General features: G+C 39.5%; 1 protein-coding gene across 1 annotated transcript in view; it reads left to right on the top strand.

The window, feature by feature from the left end:
- MPDZ (multiple PDZ domain crumbs cell polarity complex component) overlaps window positions 1-16,222 on the top strand; it is a gene marked incomplete at its 5' end in the record, with an annotated part of 88,650 nt that extends 72,428 nt beyond the window's left edge. Inside the window, 13 exons of the mRNA XM_082335844.1 lie at window positions 2,743-2,920; window positions 4,557-4,702; window positions 5,040-5,123; window positions 5,231-5,424; window positions 5,684-5,831; window positions 8,821-8,907; window positions 10,308-10,404; window positions 11,077-11,120; window positions 12,222-12,344; window positions 13,178-13,282; window positions 13,400-13,512; window positions 14,580-14,703; window positions 15,556-16,222. Of these exons, the coding sequence (XP_082191970.1) occupies window positions 2,743-2,920; window positions 4,557-4,702; window positions 5,040-5,123; window positions 5,231-5,424; window positions 5,684-5,831; window positions 8,821-8,907; window positions 10,308-10,404; window positions 11,077-11,120; window positions 12,222-12,344; window positions 13,178-13,282; window positions 13,400-13,512; window positions 14,580-14,703; window positions 15,556-15,702 (1,590 nt within the window). The 3' untranslated portion in view covers window positions 15,703-16,222. The remainder of the gene's footprint in view (window positions 1-2,742; window positions 2,921-4,556; window positions 4,703-5,039; window positions 5,124-5,230; window positions 5,425-5,683; window positions 5,832-8,820; window positions 8,908-10,307; window positions 10,405-11,076; window positions 11,121-12,221; window positions 12,345-13,177; window positions 13,283-13,399; window positions 13,513-14,579; window positions 14,704-15,555) is intronic.
- Between the last annotated feature and the right edge of the window lie 8,115 nt (window positions 16,223-24,337).

Raw genomic sequence — 24,337 nt, 5'->3', positions numbered from 1 at the left:
TCTGGTGGCCGCCTATGATAAAGTGACCTGCTCGGTTGACATGGGGCGAGCGGTGGATGTTGTCTATCTGGACTTCTCCAAGGCTTTCAGTACGGTTCCCCATGGCCTCCTCCTGGAGAAATTGGTGCGTTATGGCCTGGACAAGTGGTCTGTGCAGTGGGTGAGGAATTGGCTGATGGGCCGCACCCAAAGGGTGGTGGTAAATAGCTCTTTTTCAAACTAGCAATGCATCACAAGTGGGGTCCCCCAGGGATCGATATTGAGCCCGACGCTATTCAATATCTTCATAAGTGATCTGGATAATGGGATCAAGTGTAGCCTGATGAAGTTTGCAGATGACACCAAACTGGGGAAGCAGACACTCTGGAAGGGAGAACCACCCTGCAGGAAGATCTGGATAGGCTGGAAGAGTGGGCTAACATGAACCTTATGAAGTTTAACAAGGACAAGTGTAAGGTCTTGCACCTGGGAAAACAAAATCCAGGAGTGCAGCACAGACTGGGATCCACCTGGCTGAAGAGCAGCTCTGTGGAAAGGGACCTGGGGGTCCTGGTGGACAGGAAGCTCAATATGAGTGAACAGTGTGCTGCTGCAGCCGAGAAGGCCAATAGGATGCTGGGTTACATCAAAAAGGGCATCACCAGCAGAGATAAAGAAGTCATTATCCCACTCTATTCGGCTTTTGTCAGGCTACACCTGGAATACTGTGTACAGTTCTGGTCCCCGTTATACAGAAAAGACCTGGACAGGCTGGAGGGGGTCCAGAGAAGGGCCACCAAGGTGATCAAGGGTCTGGGAAGCCTGCCGTATGAGGATAGGCTGAGAGATCTGGGCTTGTTCAGCCTTGAGAAGAGGAGACTTAGAGGTGATCTCATCACCATGTACCAGTACTTAAAGGGGAGCTACAATGAAAATGGAGACTCCTTTTTTACAAGGAGTCACATGGTGAGGACAAGGGGTAATGGGTACAAGTTACTCCCAGGGAGATTCCAATTGGACACAAGAGTGAATTTTTTCACAATGAGAACAGTCAATCATTGGGATAATCTCCCCAGGGAAGTGGTTGACTCTGCTACACTGAACACGTTTAAGACTCAGATGGACATGCTGCTGGGCCATCTCATCTAGACTGTGCTCTTGCGTAGAAAGGTTGGACTAGGTGATTGTTGGAGGTCCCTTCCAACCTAGTAGTGTATGATTCTATGAAAAGTATTAGAACCAGTAAAATTAATACGTGTAAATTTGTAAGGGTGAGTTGCATCAGTGGTAAATCAGGTCATGAACTGTGCTTATACATGGGGAGTGTCTGTAATCACGGCCTCATTATATTCCAAGCCTGGTATTTCAAACCTGTGGAGAAAACTATCTCCATTCCTAAATAACAAGATTTATTTCTAACTTCTAGCTCTGCAAACTCAATTTGGGTTCTGTAATGAATCAAGGAGGGCTTTTTTCCAGCACCTGCCTTGCTACCAAGAAAAGTGATTCTTTAGGCATGAGAAAATCCCTTTCTGTTTGTTAAAGGGCAACTGGGAGAGCATCCATCTTACGCTTTATGCGCTGCTATCTCTGAAGCAGTAAATGAATTAGAGATAGTGAAGTTGTCTATAGGGACGTAGGTAGGCTTTGGAAGAAGAGACGGAGAGATTGAGTAAGTAATTTCTGAAAATACTTATAATTCTGCTGAAATGTAAAATCTTGGGAGGATTTGGTGTCTTTTCTGTGAGATGAGAATAAATTTTGAAGGTTTTTCAGTATCCCCTTAAACTAGATTTTGTGTTACATCCTAGTGTCCTTCTCTCCCTCCCATAGTTCAGATAATATTGTCAAGTTTTCCTTAACCATAGAATCATAGAATGCTTTGGGATGGAAGGGACCTTTAAAGGTCATCTAGTCCCTCCCCCCTGCAATCGGCAGGGACATCTTCCACTAGATCAGGTTGCTCAGAGCCCCATTTAGTCTGTCCTTGGATGTTTCCAAGGATGGGGCATCTACCACGTCTCTGGGCAACCTGTTCCAGTGTTTCACCACCCTCATCGTGAAAATTTTTTTTCTTGTGTTTACTCTAAATCTACCCTTCTTTAGTTTGAAACCATTACCTCTTGTCCTGTTGCAGCAGGCCTTGCTAAAAAGACTATCCCCATCTTTCTTGTAGGCCCCCTTTAAGTATTGAAAGGCTGCAGTAAGGTCTCCCTGCAGCCGTTTCTTCTCCAGGCTGAACAACCCCAGCTCTTTCAGCCTGTCCTCATAGCAGAGGTGTTCCCTCCCTCTGATCATTTTTGTGGTCCCTTCCAACTGTGCATCTGATTAAGGAGCTAGGATGGCAGTAGCACGTTTATTTAAATCAGTAGATGTTTTGGCACTGACTTCTGTGGGATCTGAATTGGGCTCCACCCAAGCATTAAAAGACAATACTAGTTTTGTGATTTTTCTAATAATTGCTATAAACATAGTGTTTTGTCCAGAGAAGCTATCGAAAGACTGCCACATTCTTGTCTGGTACAGTTTGGCAAAGTTTCATGGAAGCTACTTGGTTAACATCGGCCAGGTCTGGCCCACAGTTAACTTTATTGCTGTTTCTTATAAAAAAAACATCACTATTTGTGCTTGGTCATTACCAAGAAAACCTGCAGGATTATGATTTGTAGCTCCAGTTTGCAGAACAGTTTTTCTGCTTTATTTTTGTTTTAGAACTGAACAGTCCAGTTACACTCTTCACCAGCTTTTCTCTTTATCATTCAGTTTATTAGTCTCCTGAAGGCATCCAAAACTATGGTGAGGCTTACTATCAGCTCGGCAGAGATGGGTAGCCTGACTGCAGCACCGGTCCCTTCCAGCACTGCCCCAGCAGAGAGGAGGAATATGCAGCCACCAGCAACTGTCCCCGCTTCCAGCTCACCAGAACCAGAAGCAGTCAAAAGTAAGGTTCTCCTTCTGTGTCTGTCTTCACTGGGGTTGTGACAGAAAAATGAAGACCCAGCTTGTAAACAAGTTTTCTTTTTGTATGCACTCAAATGTGTTCTGAGTTGCACTTTCTAGTACTTACGGATTACAGATCCATCTAAATAAAGCAGTGAGGCTCCACACTGAAGACCTGACTCTTGCCCTTCCTACTGGCCTGTTGTGGAGGCAGGAGCATGGAGGGATTTCCTCCTCCCTCCCTCCCAAAGGCTGTGCAGCAGGTGATTCTGTTGTGGTTGTCTAGAACTAAGTGGGAGGCATTCCTTTAAATGAGGGAGAAAAGTCATGTCATCTTTCCTAGAACAGGGGAGTGGTTGAGACCGTCTTGCCATTTATGACTAGCCACATCTGACTCTCCCCGTCAAGAGTCAAGATGTGACTGATTGGTGATGGTTATTGGTTAAGCAGCTGACTACTAATAATAACTTAATTGAGTAATGCACACATCACAGTTAATTTATATGTACATCACTGCAAGTATTACTGAGTCACGTTTCTCTTGCCCATTACTAGCAGTAGTGTTGGTACACAATTATCCTGCTGTAAAGAAATCTTAAGAAACACACAGGAGACCAACATGCCTCTTAGTTTTGAGGCTTATTGCTCACACTATACCTAAGTATTTGCCTAACATAAGTGAATATTTCTTAGTGGTCAAGTCCTCTGCTAGTTTCAGTGAAACTTCTTTTAATCAGTACCCTTTTAAAGTGCCTCGAAAGGATTTACATGTCTGCTTTTACTTTTTGGAAAAAATGTAATTTTAGTGTTTCTTTAAAGCAAAGAGGACATAGAGATAATCTGAACATCCTAGATGTTTTCATTGCTGATTCTTTCCTTTAGTTGCTATACAATATATCCCCTCCTAGTACTTTTAGCTTTGTTTTTCTGTGGAGGATACAGAACTGACTAAAGTACTGAAGCAAAGATCCATTTGTGACATACCAGAGATACTGAATTTACAGGTAAATTGCTACGTAAGGATGCCGTATATGTTTGCACTATGAGAATATATATTGACTTGACCATGGATTGCTGGAATTGTGAAATACCACTATATTTGATTCATACTTAATATTCTTTCTGATGGTACAGATCTGAGTCTAGGATGGAATATGTAGTCAGATGGACCTTGACTTGACCCATTGCAAAAGCTCAGGGCTGACATCCTTGAATCCATGTATTTAATACATACTATGTACTTAAATTATCTCTGATCTACATTGCACAGTTGCTGGTATAGATGTTTAAATTAAATTCTATCCTAAATAAAATCTGTTGCATAAAATAGCTTTGGCTATCCAGACTGTAAGAGTGAATTTGATAGTACAAATACAGCACATAGTGTGTGGTATTTTATCAGGAAACTCAAAACTGTGATCCAGGTACTTGATGGTATAAAAACAGGACAACTGCAATTAAACTACAGGGTAGTACTTCCCTGAGGGAAAGGGAGAGTTGGCAGCATGATTCTCAGTAGGTCAGCTGTTCAGCTGTTGCTGTAGAGCTGTTAATGAACTCTCAACATGCTGTTTCGAAGTCACTCTTCTAACATCAAGCCCTCTTACTATAACCAGGATGTTTAATTACTGTTTTAGATACAAGCAGATCTTCAACTCCAGCCACGTTAGCCTCTGACCCAGCTACTTGTCCCATCATTCCTGGATGTGAAACAACCATTGATATCTCCAAAGGGCGGACTGGTCTTGGTCTGAGCATTGTTGGAGGAGCAGACACTTTGCTGGTTGGTTGGAAAAATATGTCTGTCACTCAAATGAAATAACAATAATGAAATCAGAATGTCTGATAGAAGAGATTTTTTCTTCATTTTTTCCTGTAGCATTTATAAAAAGATAGTAAAGATACCAATTCAGGGGAAAAAAAGTGTGTGAGGGGCAAAGGTACTTTTAAAATTGAAAGTGTAACTGATCTTCTTAAATATTTTACTAATTTGTTCATCATATATCTGACTGTTTTGTTTATCAATGAGGAATTATAGTAGGAATTTTCAGTTGCTCTTGGTTCAAAGTAGGGGCATGTTCTTTCAACATGCAATTTATTTTTGTTTTATTTATCAACAGGGAGCCATCATTATCCATGAAGTATATGAAGAAGGAGCAGCATCTAAAGATGGGAGACTGTGGGCTGGGGATCAGATATTAGAGGTGTGGTGGTTTCTTTGGTCACTTTTATTGTCATTTGCTAACTAGGCATGTTCTCTTTGTCTGCTGCAAAGTCCTGCACACTTTATCATTGTATGCTTTCATTGTAGGTGAACGGGATTGACCTCAGGAATGCCACACACGATGAAGCGATAAATGTCCTCCGACAGACTCCCCAAAAAGTCCGTCTGACTGTGTACAGAGATGAGGCCCAGTACAAGGAGGAAGACATGTATGATGTACTCAATATAGAGCTCCAAAAGAAGCCTGGCAAAGGCCTTGGGCTGAGTATTGTTGGGAAAAGGTGTGAATGTAACTGGAGAGTCAATGTCTGGGACTTGCTGGGCATGCTCATGTTTCTGTTGGGGTCTAGTGCTCAGATCCTGTGGGCTTGAAGGCCGTACATGTCATTTTTGTGCCTAAGCTAATTGGCCATTCCTAGAGGAACTAGTCCAACATTACTCAACAGAAAAATGAGATATTGTTCATTGTGTTCCCAACAGCAAGCCATAAAAATGGCCTCAGGCAACACTGTAATGCAAAATCCATGCGTGTATTTGCAGAAATGATACGGGTGTGTTTGTGTCAGACATCGTCAAAGGAGGAATAGCAGATACAGATGGGAGATTGATGCAAGGAGACCAGATACTGACAGTGAATGGAGAAGATGTTCGAAATGCTAACCAGGAGGCTGTTGCAGCTTTGCTAAAGGTATTGGGAAAAGAGAAGGTGGATAAAAGTGAAGAACTGAGATCCAGATTTTTTGAAAGCTTTAGTTTTATTAGACTGAATTCAGACTTTTACTGAGATGTCAGTGAGAATGAGCTGTGGATCCAAATTTAAGCTTCCTGAACTCTAGAGCATTCAGATTTTGATATTTTGCCTGATGAAAATGGGAGTAGTGGTGGTGCAGAGTGCCATACGTTTATAGGGCAATAGAATACCATTACCTAGAACAACCTAAAATTTAACATTGTATTTTCTGCAACAAACTAGTAAGTGGCTAACTATCTCACATTTTTAGAAAGATATGCAGAACTGACTTTAAATGATGGAGAATTCATCAGAGTAGTTGTGCCAAAAAGTGATTACTTTCACAGTTGATAATGTTAATCTTTTTTTTTCTCTGTATGTCTAGTGTCACCTTACATCAATTAAATACTATAATGCATTTTCCAGTGACAAAGGCATCTAGTATAACAAATTGCTTTCTCACAAAGATAACTGAAATAGACTCCTACCTACAGCTCTTGGAACCAGAATTTCTGTTCTCAATAAATTTTGTGCCTCTGATGTCCTCCCCCTATTTCCAGATCAGAATGAAGTCAGATATACAACATTTCTTGTGGTCTGGCAGGAAGTCCAGCTGGTCAGCCAGCTTGTCTATTTTCCATCCAGGGTTTTGAGGCATTCCTGCTGCTATGGTAAGGATTCCATCAAGTCAGCATTTTTCAATGGAAAACCATTCCACTGGAAAAAATTTAACAGCCACTACTCATAGCTAGCTCTTGGATACACAGACATGTGATTATGCTTCTTTGCAGTCACATTCAAAAGTATATTTTTCCAGGTCTTTAACAGTTCCTCGAGCTTTTTTTTTTTTTCTTTCTTTGGGGGGGGGGGGTGGGGGGGTGGGGCGGGGCGGAGCAGGGGTTAGAAAGGGGAGGTAGGAGCCCTTTTTCTGTATTTTCAGCATGTGCCCAGAAGTGAGAATGCCAGAACTGGGTCTCTGTTCTGGCAGTGAACTCATTAATATACTCTTCTGGGGTAATAGTACATTGTTACCTGTTACTTTTTTTATCTAAGGACAGTGCGTTTCTTCTTCATATGCTGCACTTTTACATCTCCTCTAAATTAAAATGCCATTTTATGTGGAAAGTTTCTTTCTTTTTGGCAAGCATTTTGTAGTATCTAGTTGAAGATTCTTAGTTCCCACTTGTCATTCGTATATTCATGTTTTAAATACTTCATCCCACTCAGTAGTACTTGTAATTAATTGTCGTAGCCCTGAGAAATGAGGCTTTTAAAATACCTCAGATATATTATTAACAATTCTGTGTTCATCACGCATAAATGGAGTAAAGCATGATCACTCATGTAGGCAGTCGCCATTTTTAGTTCAGGTATCGGTTCTGTTTTGATTCACAAGACTAAGATCTAGAAGCGAATTGTCTTGAATTGGCTGGAATGTATTTTGCTACAAAATTATTTATAATCTCTGGAAAATCCCGATGTATTTTAAGTAGCATGAGACCACTAGAATGTTTCATCAGGCTGAGAATTCTTCCTGTTCTTGCAGTGTTTCTTTTTAAGTATCCCTAAAACATGTGAAAAGCTGATCACTTTTTCCCCTCGTTTGACTTCAGGATTTATCAAATGGGAGATTTCAGGAAGAGAGAGAAAGCTGTAATAAAACTAAATGTAAATTGGTTTATTCACAAGTTCAGTTAGAAGGTATTACCTCCCACTTTCACACATTATAATTTTTAAACCTCATTTTTGGGTTTGCATTTTATGTGAGGATGTGGTAATTTTAGGTACATAGATTACTTCTTCAGTTTTCCATTTTGGATAACAGTTGTCCGTATGGTTTAATAGGAGTCAATTCATACAAGCAGAAAAGAATAGGCTTGCCTGAGCCCAGATCAAGTCTTTTCCAGGACATAAAGAAGTAAACATTATTTAAAAACCAAAAAAATGTAGTAATAAATCTCTTTTAGTGTCACCCCTAAGAGAATAGCAACAGGATATGAGGTATGGAAATCCTATTTGAATGGGTATGTCGTGTTGTTGGTTTTCATATATTGGTATATTCGTACTACGAATTTTCTGACAAATACGTGAACCTCTCATAGGGTAATATAGCTGAAGCATGATAAATAAAGGCAAACTTACGTAATGCTAAGTTCTTTGGGTACAGGAGTTCATACTAACAACTTCCCAGTGGAAGAAAGATGAAAAAGCAGAATAGCAACAAAACTCTGACATTTCTGTATTTGAGTATGTTGCAGATAGGTGGTCATCTTGTGACACTACTTGTATTGTTTTGGAAGTCCAGTTTTCTAAATGTCGTTTGTGATAATAACTTACCTATCTGTTTCCAGAATTAGCCTAATATCTTGGTTTCTAAATATTTGATTGCAGGGTGAATTTTCTTCTGAGACATGCATTTTATGCAGCTGTGTAAATACTTAATAGTATAATTAAAAGCTTAAAGAGTAGTGGCAGGATTTTCCAATGTACAAACAGTCCGTATCACCCAGCTTCCTGTTGGGAGTCAGATGCAGAAAGGTCACTTAAACTACAGATAGATGTTTGGAAAACCTCCTGCCCAAAATTTCTTTAGTTATGTTGGTATGGATCCAGAGTAGCAGATAATTTCAAGAGTGGGAGAACTACCTGTTAAGAGAAAGGTAACAGAATTAGTCTTCTTGTGTAATTCTCACATCTGTATTGTAATACTGGTTAATCCGAAAAGTACCCTCCTCAGTACTGAATGTCATGGTGTACTTAGTCTGCGTGGTTCTGATCCTGCCATAAGCTCTGTCTGCTCAGTGCTCGTCGCAGGGTTGTTAGCCCATTATTTTCCCCTCTGTACATATTTTTTTCTTCTTCCCCCATCTAATGAGTGACTTAAATATTGTCATAGACTTTAGTGTTGTAGACAGAAGAGATGTATTATAAATGACTGGTTCTTTAGTGTTCGTTAGGTACGGTAAGACTAGAGGTCGGAAGAATAAAAGCTGGTCCATTCCACTCCGAGAGGAGAACATCCCAGAGCAGCCAGGTGCGTAACTGTAAAACTGTTTAGTTTGGAAGAAATAAGATGTGGTTAAATAATGAAAGCAAATAAAAAGAAATGGTTTTATGATGACAATTGTTTTCCACATACCTGGTCCAAGATGAAGAAAAGTAAGAGTTTTTATGTAGTTTGCAGCTTTTCGGTAACAATTTTATATGTTCACTTTAACGTATTGTATCTGTTAAAGACATGGTCCAGCCAAAAATGTATTCCAGAAATGGCTTTGCTGTGTTGCCTGGTCTGATTTTTATGGCTCCGGCCTGGGAAGCAGAGAGCGCTCTGATTCTCGACATCAGAAGGAGTTGGAGTGAACTTTAAACCTCTTTGTTACTATAGGAGTGCTTGGCATGCAATCAAGTATTGTTTCAGTAAACTTTGTGAATTTCTTCACTCTTTGCATATTCTTACCGTAGTCTTGGTCATCAGAAGCAGGAAACCTGTACCCTTTCCATCAGGCTTCTCTCAAGTTTCTTTATTTTACTGTTGGTCTGATGGTGGAGTGTTACAAACTCGGATCAGTTTCTGCATTTGAATGCATCCTTCGTGTGGCAGTAGCTCACATCATGATTCTCTCCAGTAGGAGCTATGTTTCTGAGAGCTCACAAGTTACCTTAGAACTTTCTCTGGTTCTAAACTGTGTATGCCAATCATCAAGTACTGAAGATAAAGCGTTTTACGACAAATAATAATTAAACAGTTTCAAGTGAGCAGGTTAAGACTGGATAAGACTGAAATGTTAGGCTCCCTTCAAAACGGGTAATGCCAAACCAGATGAAAACATGCAGGCTCTGGGTGATCTCAGTCTAAGTTAAGTAAGAAGAAGCTCACAATGTTGAATGTTTTGAAGAGTCTGTAACAGACAGCGAACTAGTCTCACTGGGAGCCACGTTGTTCCTTTACATTGCCTTGCGGGTATAGTGAAAATCTTTCCTGGAAATTGTGCAGGTGAAGCCTGTGAGAGGAGATCCTAATCTTAGTTTTAGCTGGTGGAGTGGGTGAACATGAGAGTACACATGAGGATGTATAAAGATCTGTCTTTTGTATTCTGTCTCTACCTTGATAATTGTGGCTAACTTTTGCACCAGAAGATCTCTATGAGGTGATAGAAGGTGCAAATATAAGGGCACAGTCTGGCCCTCAGAGGCAGTGCTTCAAAGCATTGCATGGGGTTGTAGGCATGTGATCTCTGTTGGTCTAATGATGCTTCAAACAAGGAGCCCTCTAGAGTGACTGGGAAATATGTGGAGGTTCACTGTGTCAGCTTTAACTGGGCACAGAAAAAGTAAAATACAGCAAAATCCACTGAATACAGTGTGTTATAGTTTTACTTTTTTCAATTGGGTGTCTGAAGCTGCTCTCTAATCCCCGTCTAACACTGTACTTAGGTCAGTGAAGGAAGTGGCAGTCTCTCATCATTCAGTTTCCCGGTTTCTGGGTCCAGTGCACCTGAGGTCTTTGAAAGTGGTCTGAAGAAGAATACCAGTAAGGTTTCTTTGGTGCTTTCAGTATTTTATACGTGTGAACTGGTAGCTGAGATCTTTCACTTTCTCTAAAATGTTGTCATTATGTGCTGTAGGCCTGAAAGTGATTCCTTAGTCATTAAAATGCTGCGGGGGTGGTTATTGTACAGTACATCATATAGATCTTTGAACAGTTTTTTATGAAAGAAACTAGCAGCTTGTTATACCAGCAGTTTCGATGTTGAGAATCTAAGTTGAGCCATAATTTTCCACGTAGTCTAAATATGTCTTCTGTCAAGCCATCTCATTCATAGAAATCCAGATACTGTATAGTTAAACTAGAATAGATGTGGAATAGCTGTCTCGTGCTCAAATTTAGAGCAAAGTTACTTCTGACCAAAGTATTGCTAGAAAATAATAGTTTTTTCTATTCTATTTGGGCATGCTTAGCAGTTTTGTTCCAAAAGTTACTTAAATAAGAGAGAGAATAGGAGACAATGAAATACTTTTTCACCCATTCTAGAGGTATTTCAATCCTATTAATTTAATGACAGCCACTTTCAAAATCTGTTTAAAATGTATATCTATAATAAACCAGGAGAAACTTAGAATCATTATAGTGGTTTGGATAACTGTAATGGAAAAGTTTCCTAAAAATGCTAGTTTAACTTTTTTTTTTAAATGCATTTGACAGCAGCTTCTGAAATACAGGGACTAAGAACAGTTGAAATAAAGAAGGTAAGTTACAGCATGAAGTGGTATGTGTCAGGAACAGGTTTTGTAGATGTTGTCAATACGTGTGTTTACAGAAAGGAAGAAGTCTGTCCCTGTTAATCATTTTGAGAGACGAATTGATGTGGCAATAGCTAATTAATTTGCCTATCTTTTCAGGTCGAGACTGTATGATCTCCACTGCCTATATTTTTATGTAAAATCAGTGCAATTTATGCTATCACATTTTGTGACCTGTTTTGAAAGCAAGATGAGGAAGGATTAGTAAGAGATAATGGGACCTAGTTTTACTGTTACGAGACTTGAGTTAAATCCGGACTCTGTTTTAGTGAAGTCAAGGGAACTGTACTAAAGTTGCAAGCCCATTGTTTTGTATTTCACATTTTTCTTCACACGTATTTTTTAATGGGTAAGCTCTTACATGACAGCTGCCAGGTTTTCAACTGTGAAATTCAGTCGACTTCCTTCTTGACAGGAGCATGAGATCTGAGTCACAGACTGCTTCCAATTGTCCAAAATATTTATATTTATTTGACTTTCCCTGGCATCTAGTTGACTTGATTACACAGATTATATTTAGCCATTCTCTTTTTACAGTAGAATCTGCAAATGCCAGTTTACAGTAGTGGTTTTTGCAGTTAGGCAGTAGGGCGTTGTACAGTAGTTAACGGCTAGTTTTGTTCTTCAACAATAGGACACTAGGGGGAGCATAAAGATTAATTCTGGTCTTTGGGAGGTTCATAACAGGAGATTGATATAGACAATATTAAGAACAAGCAATCCCATCTGTCCGGTTCTCCTTGCCCAGACTTTCTATGCTGACATTAAGGGTCTGACACTGAATTCTGTAAGTATTTAGTTTTGTTAAGATAAAACATACAACTAAGTCAGCAAATTGTCACCTACTATTGATAGGAAAAAACATAAATTGTGCTCAGCGCTTTCTTGAAATGATGCAAAGTGTGTTAGCTTAAAAAATGGCTTGAGACATAGGAATTCGGATTTTCGTAAGATGGGGGCTTTAGTAATTTTTTGAGATAAGCCTACAATTCTCTGTATGTGTTTTTCTTTCCAGAAAAATCTAATCTTTTTTCATGACAATAACAGGGCCCTGCAGATTCACTAGGAGTGAGCATTGCTGGAGGTGTAGGAAGTCCTCTTGGAGATGTTCCGATATTTATTGCCATGATGCATCCAAATGGAGTTGCAGCTCAGACTCAGAAACTCAGAGTAAGTTAATTGTTAAGAAGGTTGTAAAGATTGCATGGTAAAAGGTAATTGCTGAAAGATACTAACTTTGGGAAGGAAGTCCTAAAGCAATCTTGGATCATAGAGGTAGTCAGCTTGTTAAAATTAAGAACAACTAAGAAAAGTAAGTAGAGAGAGTGGTTCAGAGTGATGGATTCTATAAGTGAGCTCCACTGATGAGCATGGTGGTCATTCCTGCAACCGTATGTACGCAGTCTGTTTCATCTCTCATGTTTTCTATGCTTATCTGTCTTAGGACAGAGAGAGTACTTTTTAGGTTCTGAGTTAAAGTGGGAGGTCTTATCTGATACAGCACTTACATGCCTACTGTATCCAATCTGTACCAGAGGTGGTTGAATTTGACTCATGCTCCTTGCAGAATGGACAGAGTTATTTCAGGATTAATTCAAACATATAATCTCTGATGATAATTTACTACTCCAGTCTGTCCATCTTCAGGTGGCATGCAAAATGCACCTCTTTTTTTTACATGCTGTATATTTCTACAGTATTAGGATCAATTCTGTAAAGCATCATTACTTTTTTTACACTTAATACACTAAACCAGTGTAATTTGCTAATTGTGATGTTGAATTTCTACCGTTGTATTGGGTCATTATGTAGTTCAAAGATGATTTGCCTCTGAGAGAAAATGTACTGTGAACAGTCGCTAATTTCGTTCTTCCTGCCTTGTATCGCTGATAAAGTCTGGCTAAATGCAAATACACAGATCTGCTATTGTTGAAAGAAAGTGACAAATAAATCTATGTAACTAAATTTATTGTTAGTTAGATTTTCTATATTTTCTTCTGAAGGTTGGGGACAGGATTGTGAGCATCTGTGGAACATCTACTGAGGCCATGACTCACTCCCAAGCTGTTAGTCTCTTAAAAAATGCTTCAGGCACTATTGAGTTGCAGGTAAAAAATGTTCAGTGACATTTGGAATTTTTTCTGAATACTATTTTGCCAGCTGCTGCAATGAATTATTTTAGTGTCAGCATTCTCATTTTACTGGTTTACAAACTCTGTTCCTAGGTGGTAGCTGGAGGAGAAGTAAGTGTCATAACTGGTCAGCAGCAGGATCCACCTACGTCCAGTCTTTCCTTTGCGGGACTAACTTCAACCAGCATTTTTCAGGATGATTTAGGGTCAGTAACTGTAGAATATACAACCTCTGTAGCCTGTTACTTTAGGTGGAACTCAACCTAAAAAACTTACAAATTCTGGCAAATAATGGATGAATTGTTTGACTTAATCATGACTTACACATTTGGTATACATGGGACCTACTGTAGGCTGTAGGTCCTCTTCTGCATATTTCGTGATGCGCTGCTTTATTTTCCCCCTCTGTGGAGTTATGATGTGATTTGATTTCTTCTTTGTACATAGAGCCTCCTTTGTTTCACTGAGCCTTGGTAGCTGAGTTTGATACACCCAAAATGTTTTTCTCAGACTTAAATAGCAAGGCCCTTTCCATAGTGGTACCCATGTTTCCATAATGTGCTTTCTATCACTGGGCCATCAGGAGCATCAAACTTTTCCAGTATACAAGGTATACTGTGTCTGGTATGCTGCAAGGTGCAGCTATGTAAACAAGTTTTGCCTCAAACTCTGACATAAATCTGAGGCATTTTTCTTTAGAAACAGGGAAAGAGAGAATGGGGTTCTTTAGCCACACAGATCTGCTTTGAAAGATAGTACTTCAAAATTTCTTATAGTCAAAGTCTATGTGGGAAAATATACCTATAAACGTTCTGTATAAATGCATACATACAAATACACAGTCATATATTAGAGGAGGAGACAAGCGATTAAACCTTACAGCGTAAACTATTGGGGCTACTTTTAGACATTTTTTAGGAGGTGTAATGGGTTACAGGATTTTTAAAGTAGATGTTATGGAGATTTGAAGTACTGGTATCGCATCTCTACTTCACTAGTAAGCACTGTTAGTGGGGTGTTGCAGCCGTAACTATGCCCTGAGCTGGGTGGAAGAGGTTTTTGAAATATCTACCTTTAAGCAATAACAAGGGCATTAGACAGTTATAGTGCTTTACATGAGCTAAAATAGCCAGTTCGTTATAATAAAAGCATTCATAGTTATAGTGGAAAGGGAAATGTATTGCTTAGCTTGAAAGGAAAAATGTTTTTTAATAGTTTACATGTTAAATCTTAAGTTCAGACAACATTGCAATACTCTTTTTGCTTTTCTTAGACCTCCTCAGTATAAGACCATTACTCTGGATAGAGGACCAGATGGCCTAGGCTTTAGTATTGTGGGTGGTTATGGCAGTCCCCATGGAGACTTACCCATATATGTGAAGACAGTGTTTGCAAAGGTAAGTGTAAATTTGTTCAGTCAATCCATTTATTAGTTAGTTCACAGCAGCTACTGTCTTAAATCATGGCCTGAGTTTGAAGCCAAAGGATTGTTACTGTTTCTCACAGCTTTTCTGCCTTAGTGCAAGTGCTGGTCAAAATGTGCTGGCAGCATTTGAAGGCTATAGTCTTAGGAAAATTCAGAATTTCCAAATGCATGTGACTCTGCATATGGCACAGTATTCTTCAGCTCTCAAAACGAATTGTGCACATACTTAGAAAAACAGCCCCATTGCCTTATGTTTACAGTGTATTTTCTTCAGGTAGTAGAAGGGACTGTTTTATTTCTTTTGACTGAGAGTCTGAAAGGTAGACCAAGATAAAATAATTGAACTCAGTCTGGACCTTTGGAGAAGTTCAGGTACTGACGTGGAATTGATAGTTTGGACTGCCCTAGGAAACAGCCCTGGGTCAAAAAAAACTGGAATCAAGAATCCCAAACTTTGACGATAAATCAAAGTACAGAGCTGGGTTTTGATTACTGAATTTCTTCTATCAGTTGATGAAAACTTCAGGTCTTGAAAATCTTACTTCTATGATAGTAGAGTTTAAATGTTATACTAGCTGGACAAACAAGGTTAAAGGAATATAAAAATCCTGTAGATCTGATTTCTAAATGTTGTGAAACTTAGGGCAGGGCATACTGTAGCACTAGCAGGCTGTACTACAATTGACTGTAGTAGAATCATTGAAAATCAAAAAAGTTTTAAGGGGTTTTGTGCACTGAACCCATCTTATTCAGACCATAAGGACAGTGTGGCAGGGAGAAAAAGAAATGCATGAGTCTGCAGTTACGTGTTGTATCGTTTCAGGGTGCAGCAGCAGAAGACGGACGCCTGAAGAGAGGGGATCAAATCATTGCTGTGAATGGGCAGAGTTTGGAAGGGGTGACCCATGAGGAAGCGGTTGCTATTCTGAAAAGGACAAAAGGAACAGTCACTTTGACTGTTTTGTCATGAACTGGCTGCCCAAAGGGGTAGGGTCAAGAAGGCTGTATTATTTACATTCCACACAGCAAAGAGAATGGAAATGTTTATATAGCCTTCTTGCCCTTCCAGCTTCACAGGACTGTGTTACAACGCTGAAGAAAAATAACATTTAACCGTATTTTTGTATATAATAGAAGTATTTCTCTCACTGTCAAACCACTGGGATGGAGTTATGTCCACTACAGAAAGACATGGATATTTTTCCTATTAGTATTATAATGAATGCTTGTAAGCCCCCCCCTCCAAAATGTTTGCATTAATAACCACACAACAAAAATTGGAATGTTTTGCTAAGCGGCTTTGGATATTTGAAATATGTTGGAAAAATTACAAAAGTCACCAAGTCAACAAGGGGATGGCATGAGCAGCAGTAGTCAGAAAACAGAAACAAGGTTATTGAAGAAAGAAAGTATTAACAAAATATGGAATTTGGGGAAAAGAAGGAAAAGTATGTAATCTGGAGGCAGATGATTAATGGACTTAGGTGGTTATTTGTGTTATTTCACAATGCTTAAGTAGAAGGAGCTGGGAGGGTGACTTGGGTGGGTTTTTTTGCTTGTCTGTTTGTGTGTTTAAATTTCCTAAGTCATGGTGTATCCAAAAAAAAGAAAATTCTGTTATAGTTTGGCTTAGGTTTGAGGGTTTGGGTTGTTTTGAGGCAGGGGGGTGCGTGTGTTTGTTTTGAAAGGAGAGGACTTGTGCTCAGGGCTGAAAAATCCGTTTGCTAGTAGAAACTACTGGTGAATGAGAGAGCCCAGCAACTGCAGTATTAGAAGAACTGACTTTTCTTTTATAACAGTAGTGTTTTCTAGCCTATATGGGTGTGAAAGCAACCTTCCCAATATGAAATGTGTGTAAGCGAAGGTTGTCCTCTTCCAACATGCAAGATTAACTACAGACTCAGTGCAGACATTTCTGCGGGCTGCTTGAGTCAGAGCCGTGAACAAACCGCTCAGGGCAGGTTTACTTTTGCAGACAGACTTGTGGATGTTGGTTAAGCCAAGGTGGAAGAAGTTGATGTTACGGTGTTGCTGCCATTATCTGTAGCAGCAAAGGTAGAGTCCTCCTTGGACTGAGGAGGCCTAAAACTAGGAGTTGAAGGAGCGTAAAAGGCTGAAAATCCCTCGCAGTGGAGGAGGGTAGTAAGACCGTAGTGAAGGTCTTTCTGCATCTGCATCAGCATTAAGCAGAAGAGGAGGTTTGAGGGTCACAAATATTGTTTTGGGGTTATTAATTTTAGAGGCACAAATACAAGACAGTGTCTAGTAAGTACAAGGCAACCATGGAGCTGTTCTGTGGGCAACAGTGTGGTCAATAAATTTATCAACGTCCTCAGTTTCCTAAGTTGGGACCCTCACTAAAACTTTATCCAAAAACCATGCTCTCTGAAATCGTTAGCTGATTGTAGCCTGCCTTTGCCTCTTCTCCTTCAAACTGGATCTTAGGAATCTGGCAGATAAAGCACACTTTGCCTGTGATTTACCTTCCTGCAGAAAAATTTCACCAAGTCTTTTGAGGGATAAAGATACCTAGCTAATTAGCAGCAAAACCCTCTGTATTAATTAGCAAAAGAAATTGTAGCAAGAAGGCCACCGTGTCAGTTGTCATTTAAGAGAAATCTGAACTTAAAATGCAGGCAATGGTCAGGCCATTATTAGGGGAAGGTAAAAAAGACTAGCATTTGTTTTAGTGGGACACAAAAACGGCATTAGGAATGTCTGTGAAATAGTATTAACAAATTGATTAGCTAGGTCTAAGTGAATTAACTAAAAACCCCACCCTCTTTATCTCTTTAACTATTCTAGAAGTTACTCTGTGATAGGCTAAGATGAAGGAAAACAGATCGTACCATTACTGGATGCTCTTGTTAATGAATTGCTCTTCTATACTTATTCCTTGGTTAGAGTGAGAAATGCCTGCATTAGGGTGTGTAAAGTCACTTTAAATAGTATCTATATTTGTAACAGAAGTAGTGTACAGATATTTTGTTACTGCTGTTGTGTCTAAATGGAGGATTTAAGTGAATAAATTCTAAACTGTCATGATGAAGAAATAAAGTTGCAGGTGTGTTCTTGGTTGCTTTACAATGGCATGATTGCATTGTTCATTCTGTTGTGAAAGATTAATTCAAAAAAATTAATAACAAAAAAAATTGGCATTACTGTTTATGTGAACCTTAAAGCATCTGCTAAAAATGGCTTTATCTGGATTTTAAGATTTTATCTTCACTTGCAAACTCTTAGCAAATCCATGAGACCAGATACCAAAACCATCTAGGAATTAATATGAAGATGCCTTGCTTTTTTGAAACAGACAGCATTAATCATTGTTCAGTCTGTCTAAAAAGTATTCCTTTAGGTATGGGACTTGTCATGAAGGATAAAACAGTGAGCTGTGTGCCGGGGACTTTGCTTTTAGCTGTGACCCACACTGCTGTGTCAGAGAATAGGATCTCCCCAAGCCCCACACTGGGAAAGCTGTTGCATGACCACTGCTTAGTGACTGCCATGTGCTGGACCACGAGGTGTAATAAACTTTGCAGGCTTAAGATGTTCGGTTTTCTTTATTATTTGGTATTCAACACAACTTTCATATCACAGGGGTTAGTCCTGCAAGGTGCTAGGTATTATGGCCCCCGTTCTACCAAGTCTTCCATTTTTTGTTACTTTTTTTCCATGTGACTGTGTTAACTACGGGACTGGACAGGGTTGGAGCTGAAGGTCCTGGTATCTTAAAGGCTCCAGCCCATTGTTCAGATACCCAGTCCTTTCTTTTAACTCTGCTTACCTCTCACCTTTTCAATGCTAGTAGTCTTCGAGTGGTATTAATGAAAGAGACTGTTACTGTTTGTAAGCGTGGGTCTGCACAAAGGACAGCTGGCTCATGGGAATGCACATATTTCATTCCTTGGCAGTGAGCAGGTATCATTGGCGTGGCTGCCTTCCAGTTCATTCCTCTGCTGGATTTTATTTCTGGGTTAGCTTTATGGAAGCAATGATATTGGTAATTCTCAGTTGGGAGAGTGGGTGGAATTTAATAGCCATTGAGGATCCCCTTCCCTTCACTCTATCCAGCCTCTTTTTAAAAGAAAAAAAGAAGCTGTATATTCTGTAGATCTAGGCATGGACTTGCCTTAAAACAAAACAAAACAAAACAAACCTAAAAAAAGAAAAAAGTCGGCATCTTTGTTCTTAAGTGTGAAAAAGGTGTTTTGTTTTACTGACAGAATTGCAAGTAATGTGGAGGAACTTAGTACTTTTAGTAGTGTTTTGTAAAGAAAGCCTTATCTCAAAGTGAAAGTGTCGTTGGAAAGAGGCTGGTAGTGGTTTCTCACACACACCTTTTCTTAGCAGCATCTCAAATATTCATGTGTAGGGAGCACTTCCGTCTTAGACACCAACTGAAACTACTAAGAATAGATAAAACTTTTCACTTCCTTTACAAATGCTATTAAAACAGTGAACGCTGCTGTCCTTAGCACATTCAACACCTGTAGTGTATATACAAGCTGTTTCTACTTCTTTCTGAAATGAAGATTGTGCATCTTCCTCAACAGCTGTGTAGATCTTGATTTTAATGCATTGTAGCTCATAGCCACTGTTGCAGGGTTATGTGTTAGCTTGTGAAGTTGTGCCACTGATATTCGGGAAAATGCTAACAGTGTCAGGTTGGACTGATCCATTTCAAAAACTTTAGAACAGTATACCTACTAGTAGAAGATGATGCCTAAGCATATTGAGGTTCCTAACTTTTTGACATATGTTTTCATTCTCCTGTGGTAAAATCTTCCACAATATTATTGAACTTTCTACTCCCAATGAAAATGGTCATGTGAAATGGGCAGAAGAAAATAGGTGTTGCTTCTCGTAGTTCAGTAGAAAGGAGAATACTTTCTGATAAACTACTAATCCTGAAAGTTGCGTACATCTCAGTTGAAGATAACAGAATTATCCAAACTGGATTATTAATTTTTAACTCAAGATTTTTTTGTTGAGTTGCGGCAGCAAATCGTTCTTAGAAAGTGAACCAAGCAGGCTTTCGCATAGTCTTTCTCATCAAACGACTTTCTGATCAGTCCACTTTTTTGATCCTCAGATAGGTAGTTTAAATACGTAACTTTCTTTTTTCATTACATAAATGGAGTGTTTGAATTGCATACAATAAATCTTATCTGTGTTCTTAGCTGAGAGTACTACACTGGATATTTTAAGTGCTTGCAGTTAGATGTCCAGTTTACCCATAGATAGACAAATGAAAGGTTTTTGTCTGAGATGGGAGGCTTCGAAGTTGTCAGCACTTGTTAATGTTTTCTGGTGTTTCAGCCTTTGACACTTTATTAGTTAAGATTAGGCTTTGTTAAGTGTAGTTCAGTCTAGTTAAGAGTACACTTTGACTGAGCAAGGTAGGCATTATAGCTGAAAGGGAGTGAATGTTCTTCATGAGTATTTCTGTGGGATGTAGGATACCTTTTTGAGACTCTAAGCATGGGTCAACAACAGAGCGTCACAGTTTGGTGTGTTTTCATTGTGTTTATTTGTGCTCCTCGCTGTTCATAGCCACAGAAGAGTGCATGATACCAGGACTGGGAGGACTGAGACCCCAGGGTATGTTTTCAGGATGCTTTATCAGGTTTCCACTACTGCACACAAGAGGAAGATAAGGGAGCCTGGGTTTTTTGTTGAGCACCTCACACAAGCACTTAGGCTGAGGCACATTAAAACCCTTTGCAGGTTGTAACTTCCAAGTACCTTCTCATCACAAGGATGCCATAGCCACTGCATCCAACATGCCAGAGTTTCACAGTATTGGGGATTTTACAAAAATCACTGGGAGCAGCACCTTGGCTAGTTAATAGGAAATGAGTTATTCTCTATTTTGGGAGAATCTTTGACTGAAACTGTGAAAGACACACACATTTCGTTTTGGCTTGAAAAAATTTATTCATTACTCAGTGTTAAATGTTAATATGTCTGATGGGAGTAGAAAGGTCAGTGTTGCAGATAAATTAGATAAATATCAATATAATCCTAATGGTTAAAGCAGCAAGTGCCCACTGGAAAGTCCTGTTTGTGACAGGAACCACTGAGGACAGATGAGAATAAAGATTGTCATATGGCAAAATCATTAACCTTTGTTACTGTCACCAAGACCAGAAGATGGCTAGAAGTGATAGCGTTCATATTTTTGTCATGCTTTTTTAGTAAGTTCACTCCAACTCTTTTTCCCAGATTTTATACTTTTTCCCAAGTGGTAAAGTGCTTGAAAAGAGCTAATAAGGTGTTATTCTTCTGATATTCTTGGAATGAAAAAAATTACTTGGTCCTTGTTTCAGATATGTAATTTTTCTTGGTTTTGATGAATATATACAACTACAGGTAGTGAAGGAAAACGTCACTCTTAATGTTAGAATTCCTTTGGGGAATCCAAGCAACTCCAAACCCAGTGTCTGGGTTGGAGACTTATTTTTTGGTAGTTGGGGATTTAAATAGGACAAGTGACACATTTAATGTAGTAAATTAGTGTTGTTTCATAGTGATCTTAAGTGCTGGATAATACTAGCTGCATCTGCAGCTGCTTCTTTTTGCATACACCTAGATGGTTCACTGCTTGAACTCCCATGTCCTGGAAAAGTTCCTCTAAAGAGAAGTCTTAGGCTCCACCATTTCCCTTGCAAGTCATGCTTTAATGGAAAATCAGGTCCAACGGCATTTTGGAAGAATAACTGTAAGTTTCTGTCTGTGTGAGAAATTCTGAGTTTTAAGTCCCAGGCAGACAAAAGCTCTGATGCTGGTTCCTTAGAGACTTGCTCTCTGGGAGATGTGGTGGCTAGAAACCCACCCCTGGGCGTAGCAGGCACCAAAGCCCTCCCTGGTGGCATTGATGCATACTCTGCTCTCCTCAGTCAGCATACAGGTGTATACCACAAATCTGACAAACTTCTCTTGCAGTCCTAGAAGCCAGGAGTGTTTTGGTTGCTTGGTTGTGGGTTTTTTTTAAGATCTAGCCTTGAATGTCTTGGCTTTCATTTTAAGATTATGCAGAGGACCTGCATTTGTTCTACCTTTATCTCCAGTTCTATCATATACTTCCCTTCTTAAGCATATACATAAGGAGAAGTAATCCACTCAAATTTGTTGTTAATGTAGAGTCAGACGTTGTTCTAATCAAATGCGTGTTAATTCACAAGAATGTTTGTGGGCACAGTCTCCTGGTGAAGCTTTTACAGCCCCTTTTACGGCACTGAACAACAGCAGTGATTGCCTTTGTGTTAAAGCTCGTGGCTAACAAAGCCTGTGCAATAAGCATAAATCTGTCCTGGCCGGGAAAGTGGATTGCTAGAGACAAGGTGAGAACCTCCTGGACTGAGCTGAACTTCCTATTGTGACTAAGCATGCTCTCTTTTCAGTTTGTGCCTTATCACCCTAGGAACAACTTGGCTTTTGCGCATGTCAAATAGCAGCTGACCATCAGAGTTCTGTGTATGTAGTCTCTTGCCCTCTGGAAAAAGGCCTTTACTTTTCCTATTGCAGTCACTAGAGCTGGAAGAAAAAAAATATCACTTGACCTTGGTCTTTAAGTGCAGATTTATAAAAAATTAGCATTTAGCAGAAATAACTCATTAACTGTAGTTTGCTGTTTGCTATCATGTGGCATCCTCTTCTTTCCACCCTAAGTCAGAGACTCTTCAAAGCTATTTATCTTGCCAGCAGCCAAACCATTCCTGTCTGCACTTCCCCCGCTCCCATTTCTTTTGATTTCTGTGTGTGTTTGGGGGGAGCGTGTTATGTGTGAGGGGAGGATGCCAAAGGCTTTGGGTGTGTGTGCATGTGTGTGTGTGTATATATGCATATATATGTGTAGTTTGGGGAATAGTACTGTGTAAGTGCTAATTATTAGCCTGCAGATATTTCCTTCCAGGCATGATTTTTTTTTTTTTTTTCATCGAAGAAATTGTAATAGGCACTCTAACTCTTTTTTATCCATAGATCACAAAGGATTTTAAAAAAGGGAGTAAATATTTGATGTATTTTAATGTCAAGAAGAAGTGCAGCAGAGGGATTATCTGTTTCTTCTCCATTAGATTGTGATTATTGTGATTCCCGATGAACCATTTTCTAATGTGAGTGTAACATGTTTTCTATTAGCCTGGTATGTTTAAGAATGGAGTACACTCCAGTTTGCACTTTCAGGGCAATGAAATCCTATTTGAAGTTGAGAAATGTTTGGGTCTGGGATACTGATGAAGTGTTTGTGGGGCTATGAGCACCTCATGAAGTATGAATACACTCCAGACTTCCTCACTGCTAAAAGCTTTTTATTTAGCCCCATGTCAAAGATCCCACATTCATAGGACTGTTCCTTTTATATATATAGGAACTGTACTCAATTTTACTCAGTTGATAGTTTGAACTCATGTACCTGTATGTATTATTGACACTCAGACTGGAGCTTAAACCTTAAGTCTATTGGCCAAACTACCAAACCACTTTGACCAAGCCCAAAAGTGGCAACCCTGAATTAGATTGGTTTCCTTCTCAATGTCAAGGAGAAGATGAACTAAGAAAAAATCAGACAAAGGTATTTGCTGGTGCCAGGCAGCCTGCTTGTTTTTCTCTGTAGTGAAAGGTGGCTGGAACTGCCCTAGTCTGAACTTCCAGTTCAAAAGTGGATGGGAACAGGAGAGGGGAAGTGCTCACCCACTTAGGCATAAACAGGCCTGGAGGTGGCCACCAGCGATCAGGATAACACTGCCTGCATGAGTGTTTCTGTGGTATTTCAAGACAAAAAAAGTGTTTATGCAGTCAGCTGCTGGTTTTGGCTTAAGCACTGAGCCTGGGAGCTTGGGGGTGCTGAAGCTTTGTGGGAGAGGCTCTTTGCAGTACCCAGCCCCACACATACACCTTGAAGTCAGACTAGCTATGGAAGAGGGACCTAGATTTGTCCATAGATACTGACTTTTGTGTAGCTGCATTTCTATGCATTAATAATTTTCAGTACTAGCCACTAGATAGCACTAGAGAATCAAGGTAAGTCTTGAACAGCATGGGATGCAAAGATTTAAACAAACTCGAGCACTCCAGAGCAAACAACCACTGGCGTCTGTGGTTGGTGTTCAGCTCTGATAGGCAGCTTAATGGAAATTGTTCGATCAGGAGAAAGTTATTTTAACTTCTGCTGTATTTAAAATGTCTACACTGATGTATTCCCAGGCAAAAAACCCATAGAAGTAGCATGAACCCTACTCCAGCCCTATTTTTAATACTTTTGATCTTTGTTGAAGGCTACAAGCTTCAACAAAATGTGCTTTAAATCCAAAATGTTTCATATTGGCCATCACAAAATGAATGCTTTAAAATTGAAGTAAAAATGCCTCCAAAAATATCCATAGGGATATATGCTTCCAAAATTATGCCTCCAAAAACATAACCTCAACAAAACTCATTTGCAGAGAGGGTAAAAAGTCATCTATGCCTTTCACTTTCTGGAAATTTACTCTATCTCTTGCAACATTATTTAGTATCTTTAGCTTTCCAAGAAGAATTTAAGGTAATGAAGAAATCATTGCTGACCATCTCTGTGAGATGCCAAGAACTGATGTTTTTAA

The sequence above is a fragment of the Platalea leucorodia genome (genome assembly GCF_965183815.1).
Source record: "Platalea leucorodia genome assembly, chromosome: Z".
Lineage (NCBI taxonomy): Eukaryota > Metazoa > Chordata > Aves > Pelecaniformes > Threskiornithidae > Platalea > Platalea leucorodia.
The sequence above is the reverse complement of the archived record's forward strand: the minus strand, read 5'-3'. Positions and strand labels throughout refer to the sequence as shown.